General features: G+C 43.7%; 1 protein-coding gene across 7 annotated transcripts in view; it reads left to right on the top strand.

Annotated features, from left to right (window-relative positions):
- Window positions 1–15,874, top strand: part of LOC124465355 — a 102,693-nt gene that overhangs the window by 25,317 nt on the left and 61,502 nt on the right. For 6 of the 7 annotated variants that reach the window (XR_006955785.1, XM_047017086.1, XM_047017087.1 and 3 more), the window contains exons 4-5: window positions 11,466–14,892; window positions 15,005–15,049. Coding sequence is in view for 6 of the 7 variants with exons in the window: in XM_047017086.1 (XP_046873042.1) it covers window positions 11,466–14,892; window positions 15,005–15,049 (3,472 nt within the window). In the remaining variant the exon portion in view is untranslated. The remainder of the gene's footprint in view (window positions 1–11,465; window positions 14,893–15,004; window positions 15,050–15,874) is intronic. The other variant, XM_047017085.1, reaches the window with a different exon arrangement.

Raw genomic sequence — 15,874 nt, 5'->3', positions numbered from 1 at the left:
TTACGGAACCCCAGAAGAGTTAATGACCGATAACGGGCCACAATTCACAGCTGAACAGTTCAGATGTTTTGCAGCAGAGTATGATTTCCAACATGTGACTTCAAGCCCTCATTTTCCACAATCCAACGGCATGGCCGAACGTGCTGTAAAGACGGCTAAATGGATCTTGAAACAGGATGACCCCCACCTGGCACTTTTGAGTTACCGTTCAACTCCAACAGAACCAACAAGAGAGAGCCCTGCCAGGCTGTTGATGGGTCGAGAGATCCGCACGACACTTCCATTCCTGAAAGACAATCTACGGCCAGTGTGGCCTGACCTGGAAACCATCAAAAGAAATGATGCAAAAGCAAAGAAGTGCTGTGAAAGGTACTTCAACCGCAGGTACTCCACCAAACCTCTTCCGTCACTAAGCATCGGTGATGAAGTGAGGCTGAAGATTGATGGAGAAAAGGCCTGGACAACCACCGCGACTGTGAAGCGCCAGGAGGCTACGCCACGCTCCTTCACTATGGAGACAGAGCAAGGCAACACTCCAAGGAGGAACCGGCGCCACATCCAACTGGTGAGTTGAGAGCCGGCCTTACCTCCGAAGACGGATTCTCCTCAGCAAGAAGACCTACAGGGGCCAGCGGAACCGGGCTTTGGCGACACCCAGAGCATTCCCACCGAACCCCCCAGTACCCCTAAGCCCTCGGGTCAAGTTGTCACCAGCTTTGGGAGGACTGTAAAGCCAAACCTAAAGTATGTGAGCTAGTGAGATGAAGGACATACAGGGCAGAATAACCCCTGTCCCATCTCAAGGGATCGTGGTAGTCTACCCACACCCTTAGTTAGAGATGTTCAGAAAAATAATAATAACAATGAAGTTCTTGTTTAGTGTTAGCTTTTGCTTAAATAGTACCAAGTAATAGGGGACTAAAACGGAGAGGGTTTATGTTTATGTACTGCATACTTGAAAGAAGGGGGAGATGTCATGCGTGATCTTGTTACGTTCACTATAAAAACCCTATGCGCATGTACGCACCATCGCCATGTTGATAACGAGTAAGAGATGCTTCGCTATGTACTGAGTAAAGTGCCATTCATTGTTGAACACAGAGGCTAATGAGTCCTGTTATTCGTCTCGGCGACGAACGCCACAAGTAACACCTTATATTTTCAATTATGTATTTTTAGAGTTGCTTTATTTGTCTTAAATAATATAATCTACAATTTCTGTAGAACAGTTTATTAATTCAGCAATGATGACACAAGCGGGAATCATATCTCACTCTGCCATACGGCAGCTCAACTAAAAGAATCTTAGTTGACCAAGAGCATATCGACCAGAAAATCGACTAGTCGACTGAGTGGGGAGAGCCCTAATTCCTAGTTTGCACTTGACGCAAAGCAGACTTTTCCCTCCACAGACGCACGTCGGTAAATTAGGGAGTGACCTTGCACTCCCAGGGGCGGTTCAGCGAGTGTTCCGTTTGCGCCGGCGCAAACGTTCCCTCGTGCTATTTTGCAGCTTCCGAAAAACAATTCCGCCACAGACCAGGAAAAACGTAGTCTAAAGTCAATGGCGCATTATTCAGATGATATTTTAAGGGTGCATGCTTGGCCCGTGCACATGCTTGGCTCGTGCACACTGCTGGCAAGGCCAGGGTCTTCTTCCTGTGAAGCAACTTACATTGTTTTGATTTATTTATATTTGTATGGCTGTGTTAAATTTATTTCATGTAAATTTTCATCTTTTTCAGAAATCTCTATGTATGTGAACTTGATTTCCCAACCAGATTCAGAATTCGGTTTATTCGCCATGTAGCCTTTGTTACACAAACACGGAATTTACTGTGGCAGGAAGGTGCAAACAATAAACATGTACGGGTCTTAAATTAAGTTAAAAAGTACAATGTTTAAATTAATTCTAAGAACTAAACAATTTAAAAATGAAACTATTAAAAAAATCTAATATATATAAAAATAAGAATAAGAATTTGAATGAGCAGCATGAGTGGGCAACTTAGTGCAATGAGAAAACTGCTCTGCCTTTCCTATACAATGTCACTTCTCTATCTTTTACGGCCCTGATGAGAACGTCTGTCTCCTCGGCTGCGAACCACTCCTGGGGTGCGCTTGGCAAATCCGCTGTTATAATAGCAATCCGCCATGGAACAAGCTTACAAAACAAGAAACAAGCAACAAACTTAAAGGGAATGTGAGATGACGTTCTGATTGGTTTATTGCACATTACACCCAAACCACACCCAATAGCAATGTAGCTACCAACCCATTTTAGATTTGCGCCAGGCGCAGTCATTTATCCCGCTGGTATTCACTTTATTCCAGAAGTCACGATGGGCGCGGCCATACGCGTATTCTCATTTCCGGTTTAGATACTTTGCGCTTAATAAAGGTACTAAAAGAGAATCTCTTAAACAGGCTCTGGTACTAATTTAAGGCTAATAGAGATGCCCAGGGTCAACTGTGCAGTTTGTGGCTGCCATAACTGCTGGAGAACACGGAATCACACCCTGTATTATCATTGTTTTGACCATAGAAAGAAGAGGTCAGAGTATGTGGGCCGACATTTACTTTGCACTGACCTCCAACCAAAGTTGAGGATCTGCGTCCTTGGCTGAAGGCGCTGAATTAAAAAAAAAACCTGTGTGTAATAAGAGATAAACTAGCTATATTGTACTATGTTTTAGTGTTCTCAATTTATGATATTAGTAGATACAAGATTATAACCAAATGTATGGGCATGGTTGTGAGCAAAACAACTGCTGCAGTGCATCTAAATGTAATGTAAAGCTTTTGAAACAATGCAGAAATCTAATTATTTAATAGATGCGTCTTTCTAATGGCCATTAGATAGGAGGGAAGATTCCTAGTGCACACCCTATAAATCATGTAAGTTGTAAATCACATGTTGCATAAAGCTTGTACCAAAGACCCTCGATGAAAAAGTTGTTATTTTATATTACTGCACAATTTGTGTAATTTGTCACTCATACATTTGCAGTTTATGGCCAATAGCAGAGACCTGATGTAAAAACTAGAGCCTCAAGTAGATTAACAAGAAGCTAATGTTCTACTGCTAACAATGTTGGCTGGTCGGTTTTGCGGGGGAATCTCTTATACATATACTAACTGTAAAATGTATCACACGAGTAGAGGACCTAAGCTTTCAAACAAGGTATAGCAAATGCATATGCACTGCAGTGAAATCGTTAGAACATCTTATGTTTGTGGCTAATGTAACGCCTTATCACAGCACAGCAGAGCGCAGGGCAGCAATCTGACCGGCAAACTAATTAAATAAACACTTAAAAGTCGTTTTAAAGCCATCCAGTGAAAGTGTGTATTGTTGTAGCACACGAACATAGCACATCTGGCACAAATCCACGTAATTATTGAATATTTTAGCAGCGGGACTTCTCGGCAGTTCTCCAATGAATTGAATGATATCCCTGGTAAACCGGAAGTGCCAAATGGAAGTGCAAAAATATGAAAAAAGCTGGCGGGACGGAATAGACCAATTATTTGTTTGTAAACAATCGGGATGCGCGCGCAACATGGCTGCAGAAAACCGGGAAAGGATAGCATTTTAAATGGCAAAAGGACCACACGGATAATACAAATAGTTAGATTTAAAAAGACCAAAAGCGTCGAGGAGGACATGCCTATAGGAGAGAAAGCGATTACCCAATGATCTGTCGCATCAGAATTTTGATTTGGGTCACAAAAGTCTTGAAATTTGAGTGAGAATGTCGCCCGGTACAGACCGCATAGTCGAGCGGCAACCATGTCTTCACGTCATGTCACAAAGTTCATAATTTTACACTTTTACAGTCAATTCTACATTTTAAAAGTCGAGCAGGGCAGCTTTCAAGAGACATGGGAATTCTGCTTTTAGTCAGCTGGTCCGATTATTTTTCTGATTTGTTTAAACTGGCAATCTGAGTGAGACTACATCCCAGTTACACTGTTTTGACGTTAGCCTCAGTCAGACACGCACACTGGCAGTGTGCACAATGTTGTATTTCACTCCATTCTACACCAGAAACGTCAGGGAGGACTGCCTAATGTAGATACGAGTCTGGTGAAGATAGCCAGGATCTCGGATTTCTTTAACCTGTCTGTTTCATTCGTCATTTGCCTGAGCAAGCGACCTCCGTTAGCCAGGCTAGTTTTTCCCGATCACTTGGACAGGCTATTTAAGGGTATCGGGGTCAAGTGACTTTTGTGCATAGACAAGTGAACGTAAATGTATTTGTCCAAAGGCCAAGAGCCTCAAAAAGTTACTATCAAGCCCTGCAATCCAGTGGCCAGAGATATATGATGACCTGAACGACACTCCAAGAGTAATAGAACAGGGAGAAGTTCGTCTTTTGCAACCCACATGCGCAGTTGAGCCTGCTTGACAGTTGTGTGACGTAGGGTGATAATTGGTCTATAAGGTGAACAATAGCAACAGCGCCGGGGTCCTGCCCACTAAGTTTTTTGTGCTTTGCATTTTGATACTTGCGTTTCAGATCATTAAAATAGGGCCCCGATAGTGAAAGACAGACTACGGGCCCTATCTTGCACCCAGCGCAAAAGACTTTGTAGACTGACGCATGTATCTTTCCTATTTTGCACTCGACGCACAGCGGACCTTTCCCTCCACAGACGCACGTCGGTAAATTAAGGAATGAACTTGCGCTCCTGGGGGCGGTTAGGGAAAAGAGGATGCGTGTTCCGACGCACACATTCCCTGGGGCTATTTTGCAGTTTCAGAAAACAATTCCACAGTCCAGGAAAAACATAGTAAAAAGTCAGTGACGCGTTATTCAGATGCTATTTTAAGGGTGCATGCTTGGCATGTGCGCACTGCTGGCGAGGCCAGGGTCTTCTTCCTGCAAAGCAGCGTTACATTGTTTTGATTTATTGTATGGCTGTGTTACATTTCTTTCATGTCAATGATTAAAAAGATTTTCAAGAGAAATCTATGTATGTGAACTTGATTTGTGACAATTGTGGCAATTTCCTCCCACGCCTGTGTAACTGAAGCTAATTTGGGTGGGTTTATTCTCCCATCCCCATACAATGTCACTATCTTTTCTCTGAACCCTCACTGAATTCTAGTAACTTTTTAGCGTGAGCTTGCCTGGTAACAAAGATGAACCTGACAAATAGGGCCTGCAGGTTGGATTGAAAACATTCACTCTCAGTGACGGCATTGCCACTTTGTAAAGTTAAAGCACCACTGTGTTTGTAACACAGACAGGCCAAGTCAAGGCTAGTGCTCAGAAGAGAGGAATGAGAAAGAACTGAGGATGGGGCATAGAGAGAGAGGGAGAGAAACATGACAGAGACAGCAACTGCTTTGTCATTGAAGGTGAAACTGCTTTTCATGCACCTGAGAGAAGTAGGCCAGGCAACAGTGCTATTCATAGCTCAGCAATTAACTACAACAGAGTAGAGTAGCCACTTAGGGAGGTAGACAGTATTGGGGGAAACCAATTTAAGATGGAGGGGGGCTTACCAAATCAAATGAAAGGGAAAATAGCCATGTCGAGGGAGAAAGGGGGAGGGGGAGGAGGATGAGAGAAGTATGCCGAAGACAAGCGACTGATTGCAATAAGACGAGGTCTGATTGAATAAGATGCTTCATCAGGCTCCGCTACTTGGCGGAGTACAGTTACCAAACACTCTCGGGGCACAATCAGCACACACATACACACACAGTTGGAAAGGGATAGAGCGAAGACTAGATGAAGAGAAACAGGTTTTAGTTTCAAAGTGAGGTTATGTGCTGTGGTGGGGACTGACTGCTGGGTTATATGTTTGAGAAGGATATGTGTTTCACAGTCATTGTGGCAGGTAACTTGTGTCGGAGCTATAAGGTAAAGGAATATACTTAATCTTATCCAATACTTATCCAAGGACTAAAAAACGAGTTCCAATGTCCAGGGATGGAGCATATCCTTGAAAGCTTTGTCAGCTGCGAGTGGTCAGACAAAACACTGACTCGGTTCAGAGCACAAATCTTTTAAAGGAATGGACAGTGGGCTCCTGTGGGTCCACCCAATCTATAATTTTAGTTGAGTGTATGTGTGTGTTTGTGTAGGTGTGCGTGTGTGCATGTGTGTGTGAGAGAGAGAGCCTGTGGGTATGTGTGTGAGATATTTTGAGTGTGATTCTGTGTGTATTTGTGTTAGCGTGTGACTGTAGGCAAGTGTGTGACAGTGTGTATTTATGTGAGTGTATGTGTAAGTGTTATTTGTGTGTCAGTCCAGGAAGTCAGTAATGGTCCTGTGAAGGCAGGGTGTGTCTGGCTGTGCAGGGGAAGGCTGGGCTCCTGCTCAGCTCTCCTGGCAGACGGTCAGCTCTGGGCCGCTGCTAAGTCAGGATGGGGAGACATGGAAACACATAAGGGAAGCCAGGCAGCAGAATGAGCTTCCGTGCACACTCACACAAACACTCATGCACACCCTTAAACGCGTGCATGTAAATTCACTCTCACAACTCACTTAGACAGGTATCAAAGGAGAATCTTTTTTCTCTGTCTCTCTCTCTCTGTCCTCCCCCTTATTGCTTTCCAGCTCTCTCTCCTGCCAGCACAGAGAGAGGATGTGTTCCGTACAGTTCCTCCCTCTGCGTCAGAAATGTTGGCTGGATTGGAGAGTTACTTGGTTGGAATGGTTTCAGCCATTTGGCACGGGGAGATGGGTTGATATGGTGACGACCCCTTTATGTGTGTGTGTGTGTTTGTGGGAAGCTAAGCTAGTCTCTATCCTGATTTGAGTTTTCATATCTCGATACTGTCAGTACTGGTAAAGGTCTATTCGTATTCTCACACACCAAAGTGCAAAGTAGACCGACAGATTTACATTCTCAGAAGAATATCTTCTTGACTTCTTGTTGTTGATTGGTCCACACCTTCACTGTCAACAGAGTGAGTTGACAGTTGACCTAATTATTCATGTCTCAAATGGGATTGGGGAAATAACATACATAATATACAAAGGCAGTCTCATTTATGGTCAAAAGTAAGATATTTGAGAAATTGAGCAGAACAGAGACATTAGTGAGTCTTACTTCTAAGCCCCAAGTCTCCATTTCCACTTAGTGACTCATACATTTGAGCATGAGTCTTATACAGTATGTAACAGACTTACCTCCCACCCACATTGTATAGTCAGCAGTAGAACCTGTATTGCAGCCAATATACAGTATATACAGCGAGAACCCTGTATAGAGGCACAGTAGGCCCTCATCAGTATCCCATGTTATCAGGACTATAGACGATATCAGCAAGTACCTTCAAAAACCTGATATACCTCAACCATACCATCAAAAGGAATGTGTCTTAGATGTTACCATCTCTTATGTGTACAAACCACACTAATGCTGTCTGTGTCCTGTACGGAGCTGTTTGTCAAAAAACACTAATGCTGCAGGGCATTGTTGGAAACTGGCAGGTGTCAAGACATGGAGGCCAAAACAGTGTGCTCCTTGTGTTCCCTTCCAGTCTATTTATAGTTGTTGGTTGAAGTTGGTTGCTGTCCCTTTAGGGACAGATGAAAGTTTTGAATTGAAATACTTAGCACAGGCTTTTGGAGAGAAAAAAAATCACTGCAGGAACATTTTTGAACAGAGGTTGAATCCAAATGACAAATAGGGCTACAAGGACGTCTAGAATGGATTTTAATAATAGAAGCATTGAAAGAGGGATGTTATTAACGCTGTGATGGAGTTATCTTGTTTTGGTCATGTGCTATTTTCAACTGAATGGCGTCAATAAAAGGATTCCAGTTGGCACTCAGTGATGAGGTGGTTTCCTTGTGGACTCATACTAACCATTACGCATTATTTTACTGCCAACCCAAAGTAGCAGCTTGAAAACATGGTTTGAGCCTAACCAAAATTATTTTATAATCTAATATCGTGCCCTGACAACTCCTACTGTGTCTGTATAAAATAATAAAAACATGACAGGCATCTGACGGTGTTTGTTTAGCTTTTTCTACTCTGAACATGCTTCCAGCTCTAGTATTGATCTAGCAATAAACCGTATTGAATATATAGTTGCATATAATGTATATTTCATGAGCCGATGGCATTGTAACCAATTACTAATTTACCATGGGAATTGCTTAGTTCCTCTGTAAGCTGTTTCTCGTTCTCTCTGTCTCTCTTTCCCTCTTTCTGATCTCTCTCTCTCTCGCACACACACATACACACTACCATCTTGCTGTTTCTGACTCATGTGTTAAGTCAGAAATCAGAGTATAGCACCACCAGGGCAGGCTAGGCTGGGACTAGAGGGAGATATGCTGTGGTCTTTGTACAAGTCCAGAGTAACTGTCACTGAGCAGGCATAGATGATTGGACGTGCCTTTAACCCTAACCCTTTTCCATCCAGGGAAGCTAATTGAAAACACTTGGGGCCTTGTGTACGTACATTTGCAAATGTAGCGTTATTAGCGCCATGGCCAACTCGCAGATTGCGCACGCTCTGATACTTCTGTTTACGTCGTATTTACGAAACCTGCAAGTCATCGGGTAATCAGCGCCATTCTCCACCCACTATACCGTACATTGCAAGCATTTAAGCGCGCAATTGAATGGGCCTCCTTCTCTCTTTCTATCATGGATCAGCCACCAAAGTCAAAACAGCGATGACTGTTTTAAATTATCCTGATGCCAATATTTATAATGTAGCGAGGAGTTTAACAATTGCTGGAATGGAATGTGAATGCTGAGTCGGAGATTCAATGTAATCTTTGATTTCTTCCAGTAACTGTAATGTTGCATGGCTGCTTAATCTGACACGAAATTATTTTGTGTTCACTCAACTCAAAAAGTGTGATCCTTGTGGCAAAAATCCTTTGGCCTATGTCTTTGTTTTGCTCAGGTTACGGCTGCCATTTCATCAGGAGGCATATGCGCACCCTGGTTTACACCTGCTTTTAAAAGGCTAAGAATTTTCCATGCAAAATAGAGGTGCGCTTTCAGAGGCGGTTTTTGTAAATGCGGAATACATAATTAGGCACACTTTACGCATCCCCTCCCATCTCTTTATGGGAAACTCTCCCTTTCCCCTAGACCCTCCCGTAAATTCATTTGCATGACACAGAAAAGGGCAATTAGCCATTTTCAGTTCCAGCGACAGGAAGTCTGCGCTGTTGCCTCAGTGCGGCATGTTTGTACATACCTCGCCATGCTTTTACACGCAAATTGCGAAACAAATACGCCTGAAGTTGGCGCAAAATCATTTGTACATGAGGCCCTTTGTGCCTTTGTGTCAGAGAGCATATGGCCTTGTGTTTTGCACTTTAGCTTCCTGAACGCCTTCACCTTTTTTGAAGATGGAGAAGCTTTTTAACCCTCCCCTTACGGAAGGAAAATATATTGCAGTATATTGGAAAACATAATGTAATATATTAGGCAATATATGTCCATATATGGGATTTAATATTTATATTGTACGGAAATACATGGGATAATATATTGATGATAAATATATGACTAATATATTATAAACTATAATATATATTCATGTAATATATTGCAATATATTGCAGAATACAGCAATGATTACTGTTTTCCATATATTGCAACATATTCAACATGAATATATAATATACATGTTTATATATCCCAAAATATATGACATTTTATATCTATAAATACCACCATAACGTATTCCGATTTAAATGGGAAAATGTATCGGTAATATATGTAAGATATAGTGTCATATGTATGTTTAATATATGGTAGAATATATTTGAATTTTATGTAAAAAATATAGCTTCAAGCAGCAATGGCGAATTCCTCCCTCAAAATGGCAAAATATTGTAAAATTGACACAATAGATAGTTACCCCGGGATTACCCAGAAAACTAGAAACTTTTGTCAAAAAATAAAATAATGCCTTTGTCTGGAATTGAACCTGAAACCCTTCGTTTACCAGCACAACCTCTCATACAATTGAGCCATTCCAAGATCCAGACTTTGCAGTGTTCAGTTACTGAATAATAAAATAAGACGTTTCTCCTAAATCATAGTCACATTTGGTCCAAGCTCAAACAGCCCTAATTCACTCATATTTTCACATATTAAGGTGAAACTTTGCAGGGTACTTCAGGGGGAAGTCACCTTAAAGCCTAGTCCTGACGGGGGAATCCTAATTATATGGAAAGATATACATGAAATAAACGTACAGATATGTGTTCAATATATTGTGGAATATATTTGAAATATAGGTAAAATTATATGGAAAAATATTTGAAATATATACTGACAATGATCGCTTCCAGCAAACTTCTTTTGAATTAGCCATTTCCCCCTAAATAAATGTCAATCTTACGGTATTTACGTTTTTGGGGGCACATTTTCAGTTAGCAGGTGGTACTGTTTGAAATACTGCCATTGATAATCTTATTAGAATACTTTCTAGATGGCTGAGCGGTTAGGGAATCAGGCTATTAATCAGAAGGTTGCCGGTTCAATTTCCGGAAGTGCTAAAAATGAAGGTGTGTTTGGGCAAGGCAATTCACCCTACTTGCATCGGGCTATGTCCCTGTACTTACTGCAACTTACTGTAAGTCACTCTGGATAAGATCGTCTGCTAAATGACTAAATGTAAATATCACCATATATGTCTGTAAATTGTATGGGCATGTTCTCATATATGTACACATGCATTGTTCAATATATCTTTCCATATAATTTTACATATATTTAAAATATATTCTATCATATATGAAGCATACATGTGATACTATATCTTTACATATATTACCCATACATTTTCCCATATAAATCGGCATAGATTATGGTGGTTATTTATGAATACATAATTGCATATATTTTGGGATATATAACCACATATATTATATATTCATGTTCCATATATTGCAATATATGGAAAACGGCAATCATTGCTGTATTCTGCAATATATTGCAATATATTACATGAATATATATTATAGTTTATAATATATTAGTAATATATTTATCATCAATATATTATCCCATGTATTTCCATATGTAATATATTGGTCATTGTAATGGAAAATAATATATTAACATTTATTAAAATGTATTTCAAATCATATATTGGTAAATATATTTTCTTTCCGTAAGGGTCACCAATACCATGTTCTTGTAGGTGTGGGTGGGTGTTGGTTGGGGGAGGTCTTTAACATCCAGTTGATCTGTGTGTTCTGCCTCCGGACAAGCCCTATCTTTGAACAGCAGCTGTGAGTTAATATTTCATGAGGACGTTCTTGATCTGATGAAGGAAGGGCTGCTTATGCATACATGACCTCTACCTTCCCAACACATCCTTTGTTTAAACCAGCATTGAACATACTGTAAGTATAATTTAGGTATTATGCTCTAATTCTCTCTCTATTTCTCTCCCTCTTAATTTCTCTATATATCTCTATTTCTCTCCCTCTCTTTCTCTCTGCCCTTCTCTTCAGCAGAACCTCGAAGGACTCTCATGCAGGGGAACATGGGAAGGTGCGGGGGGAGGGCAGGGTGTCTGACAGCGAGGTTCTGAGGGACGGTGAGGTGGCCTCCAACGACCTCCGCCTCCAGACCCTTTCCCAGCCGCCCGTGGTCACGTATGGGACGTACCGGGGACAGAGGGAGCAGCGCAGGATGAGGCGAAGACACCAGGTAGCCTCGCCCATCTTGGAGGGAGACGAGAGCCAGCAGGGGAGGGGCAGTGGGGAGGGTAGCCCCGCGTCCATGCCCTTTTCTGGGCACCAACAAGGAGGGGAGACCCCATCTACTTTAGAACTCTCACCATCTTATCCAAATGACAGTCAAACTTTGTTGACCAATCTCAGCACGGCTCCAGCATCAGAAACAAACAACAGGGAAGCTTGGACTTTAGAAACAAACTCTGCAGCTTTGGGGCCTACCGGGCCATGCCATAGTTTCAGCGACATTCCAGTTTTAACTCAAATTTCAGGGTGTAGTGTCGCAAGTCAAAGTGCCTTCTCATCCTCCAAAGAGGGAGACTCGACTGCGAGGGAAGGTCACTCCACATACTCCCTCTCCGGGGTGAAATCTTTCCGAGACAGCCCTCCTGAGCTCTGGGTGGCTCCAACGGCTGGGAAAATAAGTGTGTCTGTCAGTGAAAGCCCCAGTGTGGAACAGAACCCAGAGATGGAAGTAGGGGAGGACACAGGCAGGGACATAGACAAGGCTCTGCCTGAGCACACAGGCACCTCACCTGCACTGTCTGCCCAGACTGGGTCACCTTCGACGGTTGCTGAGTTGCTCAGCGAGCCAGGAGGCGCCGGGGGGACTGCAAACACACACCTGTCTGCTGCTGTTGTCAGCGACAGCCAGCTGGCTCCTCATCGCATTTCAACGTCAGGTTCTCTGGCTGAGGACAGTGGGATACCCATTCCAACAGCCATGGTTCCCGACTCTGGGGCTGTACTGGATGCATCCTCCAATGCTGAAGTGAAGCCCTCAGCTTGGAGGGAAGTGGAGGGTGGGGTTGGAACACCTGACAGGGGGCTCTCAGGAGACCAGGACTCATATGAGGAGGCCCTTCGCTTGGAGTCTAAAATAATGGTTGATAACATTCTGAGGAACGCTCTCATAGCTATGGAGGGGATACAGTCATCCGAATTCAAGGCAGAGACTCTTCAAAGCACTTGCGAGGAGAGTAAGTGTGCTTTACCAGAAGAGAGTGTGGAATATTTCGGACACTCGTTTGAGCCAGATAAGCTACCTGGGGCTAGTCTGTCAGAAGATGGACGTGATACCTGCTCCTCAGCTGCCCCAACAGAACAGGCCCTCTCGTCCTCCCAGGTTAAGGTTGAGGGCATTAGGTCCACCCCATCCTCAGGATATGAGTCCATAGCAGGGTCAGACACTGACATTAGGAGTAGTCCTGGCCCCACTTGGGACAGGATATCCACAATTGGCTCTACTTTGAAAGTCTTGGATGAGATGCACGGAGAACGCTGTTCTGAGGGCACCACAGTCATTGGTCATCTGGCAGAGGTTAAAGGGCAACAGTTAATGGATGTGAGCAAGCTGTCTGTTGTGGATGGGGCTTCTCATCCAGACGATAACAGGGAGGAAGGCAAACTTGGTCCAATGAGCAGTCAATGTCCCCATAGAGATGGAGGTATAAGCCCAATAGCGAGAGCAAGCAATGAATACAAGCAATGCAAGTCAATCTCAGGAACAACAAATGAAAACAAAGGTCAAGTGGTCTGCTCTGCGAGGGATAGTGACAATAATAAAGTAGAACACATTGGAAATCCAAAAGTAGGGGATTTGCTAATCGGTGTAGCCAAAGATGATAGAGAAAGCAATACATGTTACAATCAAATAAATACAGAATATGATGTTACTCTCCCCAATAACCTTGAATATCCCTATAAGCTTGCCGGTTCTCTAAATAACAATGCTTCACTCATAGAACCTTCTGGAAGGCAAACGGCATCTCTTGACTTACCAGTGACAGTTTCAAATTGTCAAATACAAAACATTGACGGGCCAAACCATGTGACTGTCAAATCAAAACAAGTGTCGGAAGCCAGGCATACGATAGGCAAAGATGTCACAGATATCGATGACAAAGCCCAAAACAGTGGAGCCGGAATAAAAGTATTGAGCCTCCAGAAAGTTCCTTTTACAGAAGACAACAGGCTAAACGACAACGAGGATCAAAGCTTCGTCCTGGTGGAGACGTACTTAGCAGCAGTGATCGAAGATTGCTCTGACTCAGGGGGTGAGGAGGACGGGGCTTGCAGACCTGGGAGTTCTGTCACCATGAACCCTACTTCCTCACAGAGATCCCCAGAAGACCTGGTCTCCTTTGAGGTCCTGGCGTCTATGTCAGCCCCAGGCTTCAGTAATGGGGACAGGCCTCAGTGGAGCACAGTGAGAGCGACTCGTTACGATATCTCTGCCGAGCTTGAGCTCTGTGACTCGGAGACACAGGGACACAGTGCCTCAGTAGCGGCAGGAGGAGGACCAGGAGGAATGGCAGGGTCACATTCAGACCTGAGCAGCAGGCTGTCAGGGCTCCATACTTGGACTGGTCGAAGAGGGGGCCACCTCCCTGACCTGACAGCCTGTGCCGTCCGAGCCCAGGCCTTGGGCCCCCTCCCCCTCCTGGACCTCCACGAGGTAGAGGCTGGGGGTTTCGCCATCATCGACGAGGAGGAGGAGACGGACGCTGTGTTTGTCAACAACACGGGGCCCATGCTGAGCCCCACCAGCAGGCGCGCCAAGGCCTACCCTTTCTCCCTCTCGCCCATCGTCGAGGAAGACAGTGTCCGCGAGGAGGCCGGGGAGGGGCGGCTGTCGCGTGAAGACAGGGACCTACTGGTGCCACCTGCCACCGAGGAGGAGCTGAGGAGTTTGAGCGGAGGAGGTGGAGTGGAGCAGCAGGCGTCGGCGTCTTCGTTGTCCATCCTGTCTCTGCTGCAGTCTGTCAGCGAGCGTCTGCAGTCCAGCGCTCTGCCAGACAAAAACCCAGATGGCTCCTCCTCGCCCCCCTCGCAGCTCCCCCTATGGGAGTGTTTCTTTAATAGGGATCAAGGAGAAGAGGATGGGGTGATGGAAGATGGCAAACACCAAGCAGTCGATGAAGACCAAAGATTTCCACTGTACCCTCCATGCAACAGACAAGAAGTTCTTGATAAGCGCATGTTTGGATCCTTCAGCAGTGTAGATGGACTCGCAACTGGATGCGAGGAAAAGGCTGATTTGTTCAGTCATCAGCTTTCCGTTCAGAGACCTGCCGACACGCCGTTCTATAAGTACCTGAAATCAGCAGCCTCGATACCACTGGAGTACAACGAAGCTGACCATGAAGCCACTCAAGTAAAAAAAAACAGCGAGAGGTGCACATCATCAAAAACTGATGAGGTAAGAATGATCCTTTTACAATCTAACTACTCAAAATAAATGTATCAACTTCTTATAAATCACTATTGGTACGAATGCTATTTGACCCCATTTCACTACTGTTTCTTTGTAGGAAGAAAATCTGAGGTTTTTAAATACCACTCCAAGGCCGACCCTGGTGAGGGGACATCTGTAGCACGACTCTCCCACTGTCTCACTCAGACTTATTTCTGTTCTCATGCTAATAACTATCTGAACGTCCTGGGCAGTCGCTCCCCTAATTGCTGTGCTGAGTAGACCGAAGATGCCATGCCAGTGCCTGTTAGCCGGCCAGAAAATTCTTTCATTAGCTAATGATACCTTAGGCAGCAGAACCGAAATAGGGCATCAGCTTGTCTCCCTTTTCACAGTTCAATCTATACATTGGCCTGTCATAAATGTAAACAAACAAGTGATTATGCAATGGCCCATTAATTGCTTTTAAAGGGCTTTCTCATCTGATTTGGTGGATACATACATTAGACTGTTGTCTCTGTCAAAGACTAACGAAGAATCCAGTGTTTCCCACACATAGACTAATTTGTGGCGGTGTGCTACAAAATCAACACCGGCCGCCACATATTGCGTTTCTTAATTTAAAAAAAATGACACTATTTGGGTAAAAACACGCAATGTACCTGCATATGCAGAAATTATTTGTTTGTTGTTGTTGATTTTGTGAATTATTTCGAACCCCCCCCAATAAACATATAGGAACCTAAAATGTAAATATGCTAATAATATAAAATGTAAATATGGAGTTGTCCTATCCAGCCCAACCAAACAGATAAAGAGAGTTGATTTTCCACCAAGAATTTGTGTGTGGGCTGCATAGATTATTAGGCTTAGGCACACTACACATGCAGAGGACAAAAGACTGCATAAAACACAACGTGCTGAGCGAACTGGCCAAACAAAGCATGGACGGGGCTTTGTAACGTTGTTTAGCAAGCACTAATACAAT

This window comes from Hypomesus transpacificus, unplaced genomic scaffold, assembly GCF_021917145.1.
Source record: "Hypomesus transpacificus isolate Combined female unplaced genomic scaffold, fHypTra1 scaffold_48, whole genome shotgun sequence".
In the NCBI taxonomy this organism is placed as follows: Eukaryota; Metazoa; Chordata; class Actinopteri; order Osmeriformes; family Osmeridae; genus Hypomesus; species Hypomesus transpacificus.
The sequence above is the reverse complement of the archived record's forward strand: the minus strand, read 5'-3'. Positions and strand labels throughout refer to the sequence as shown.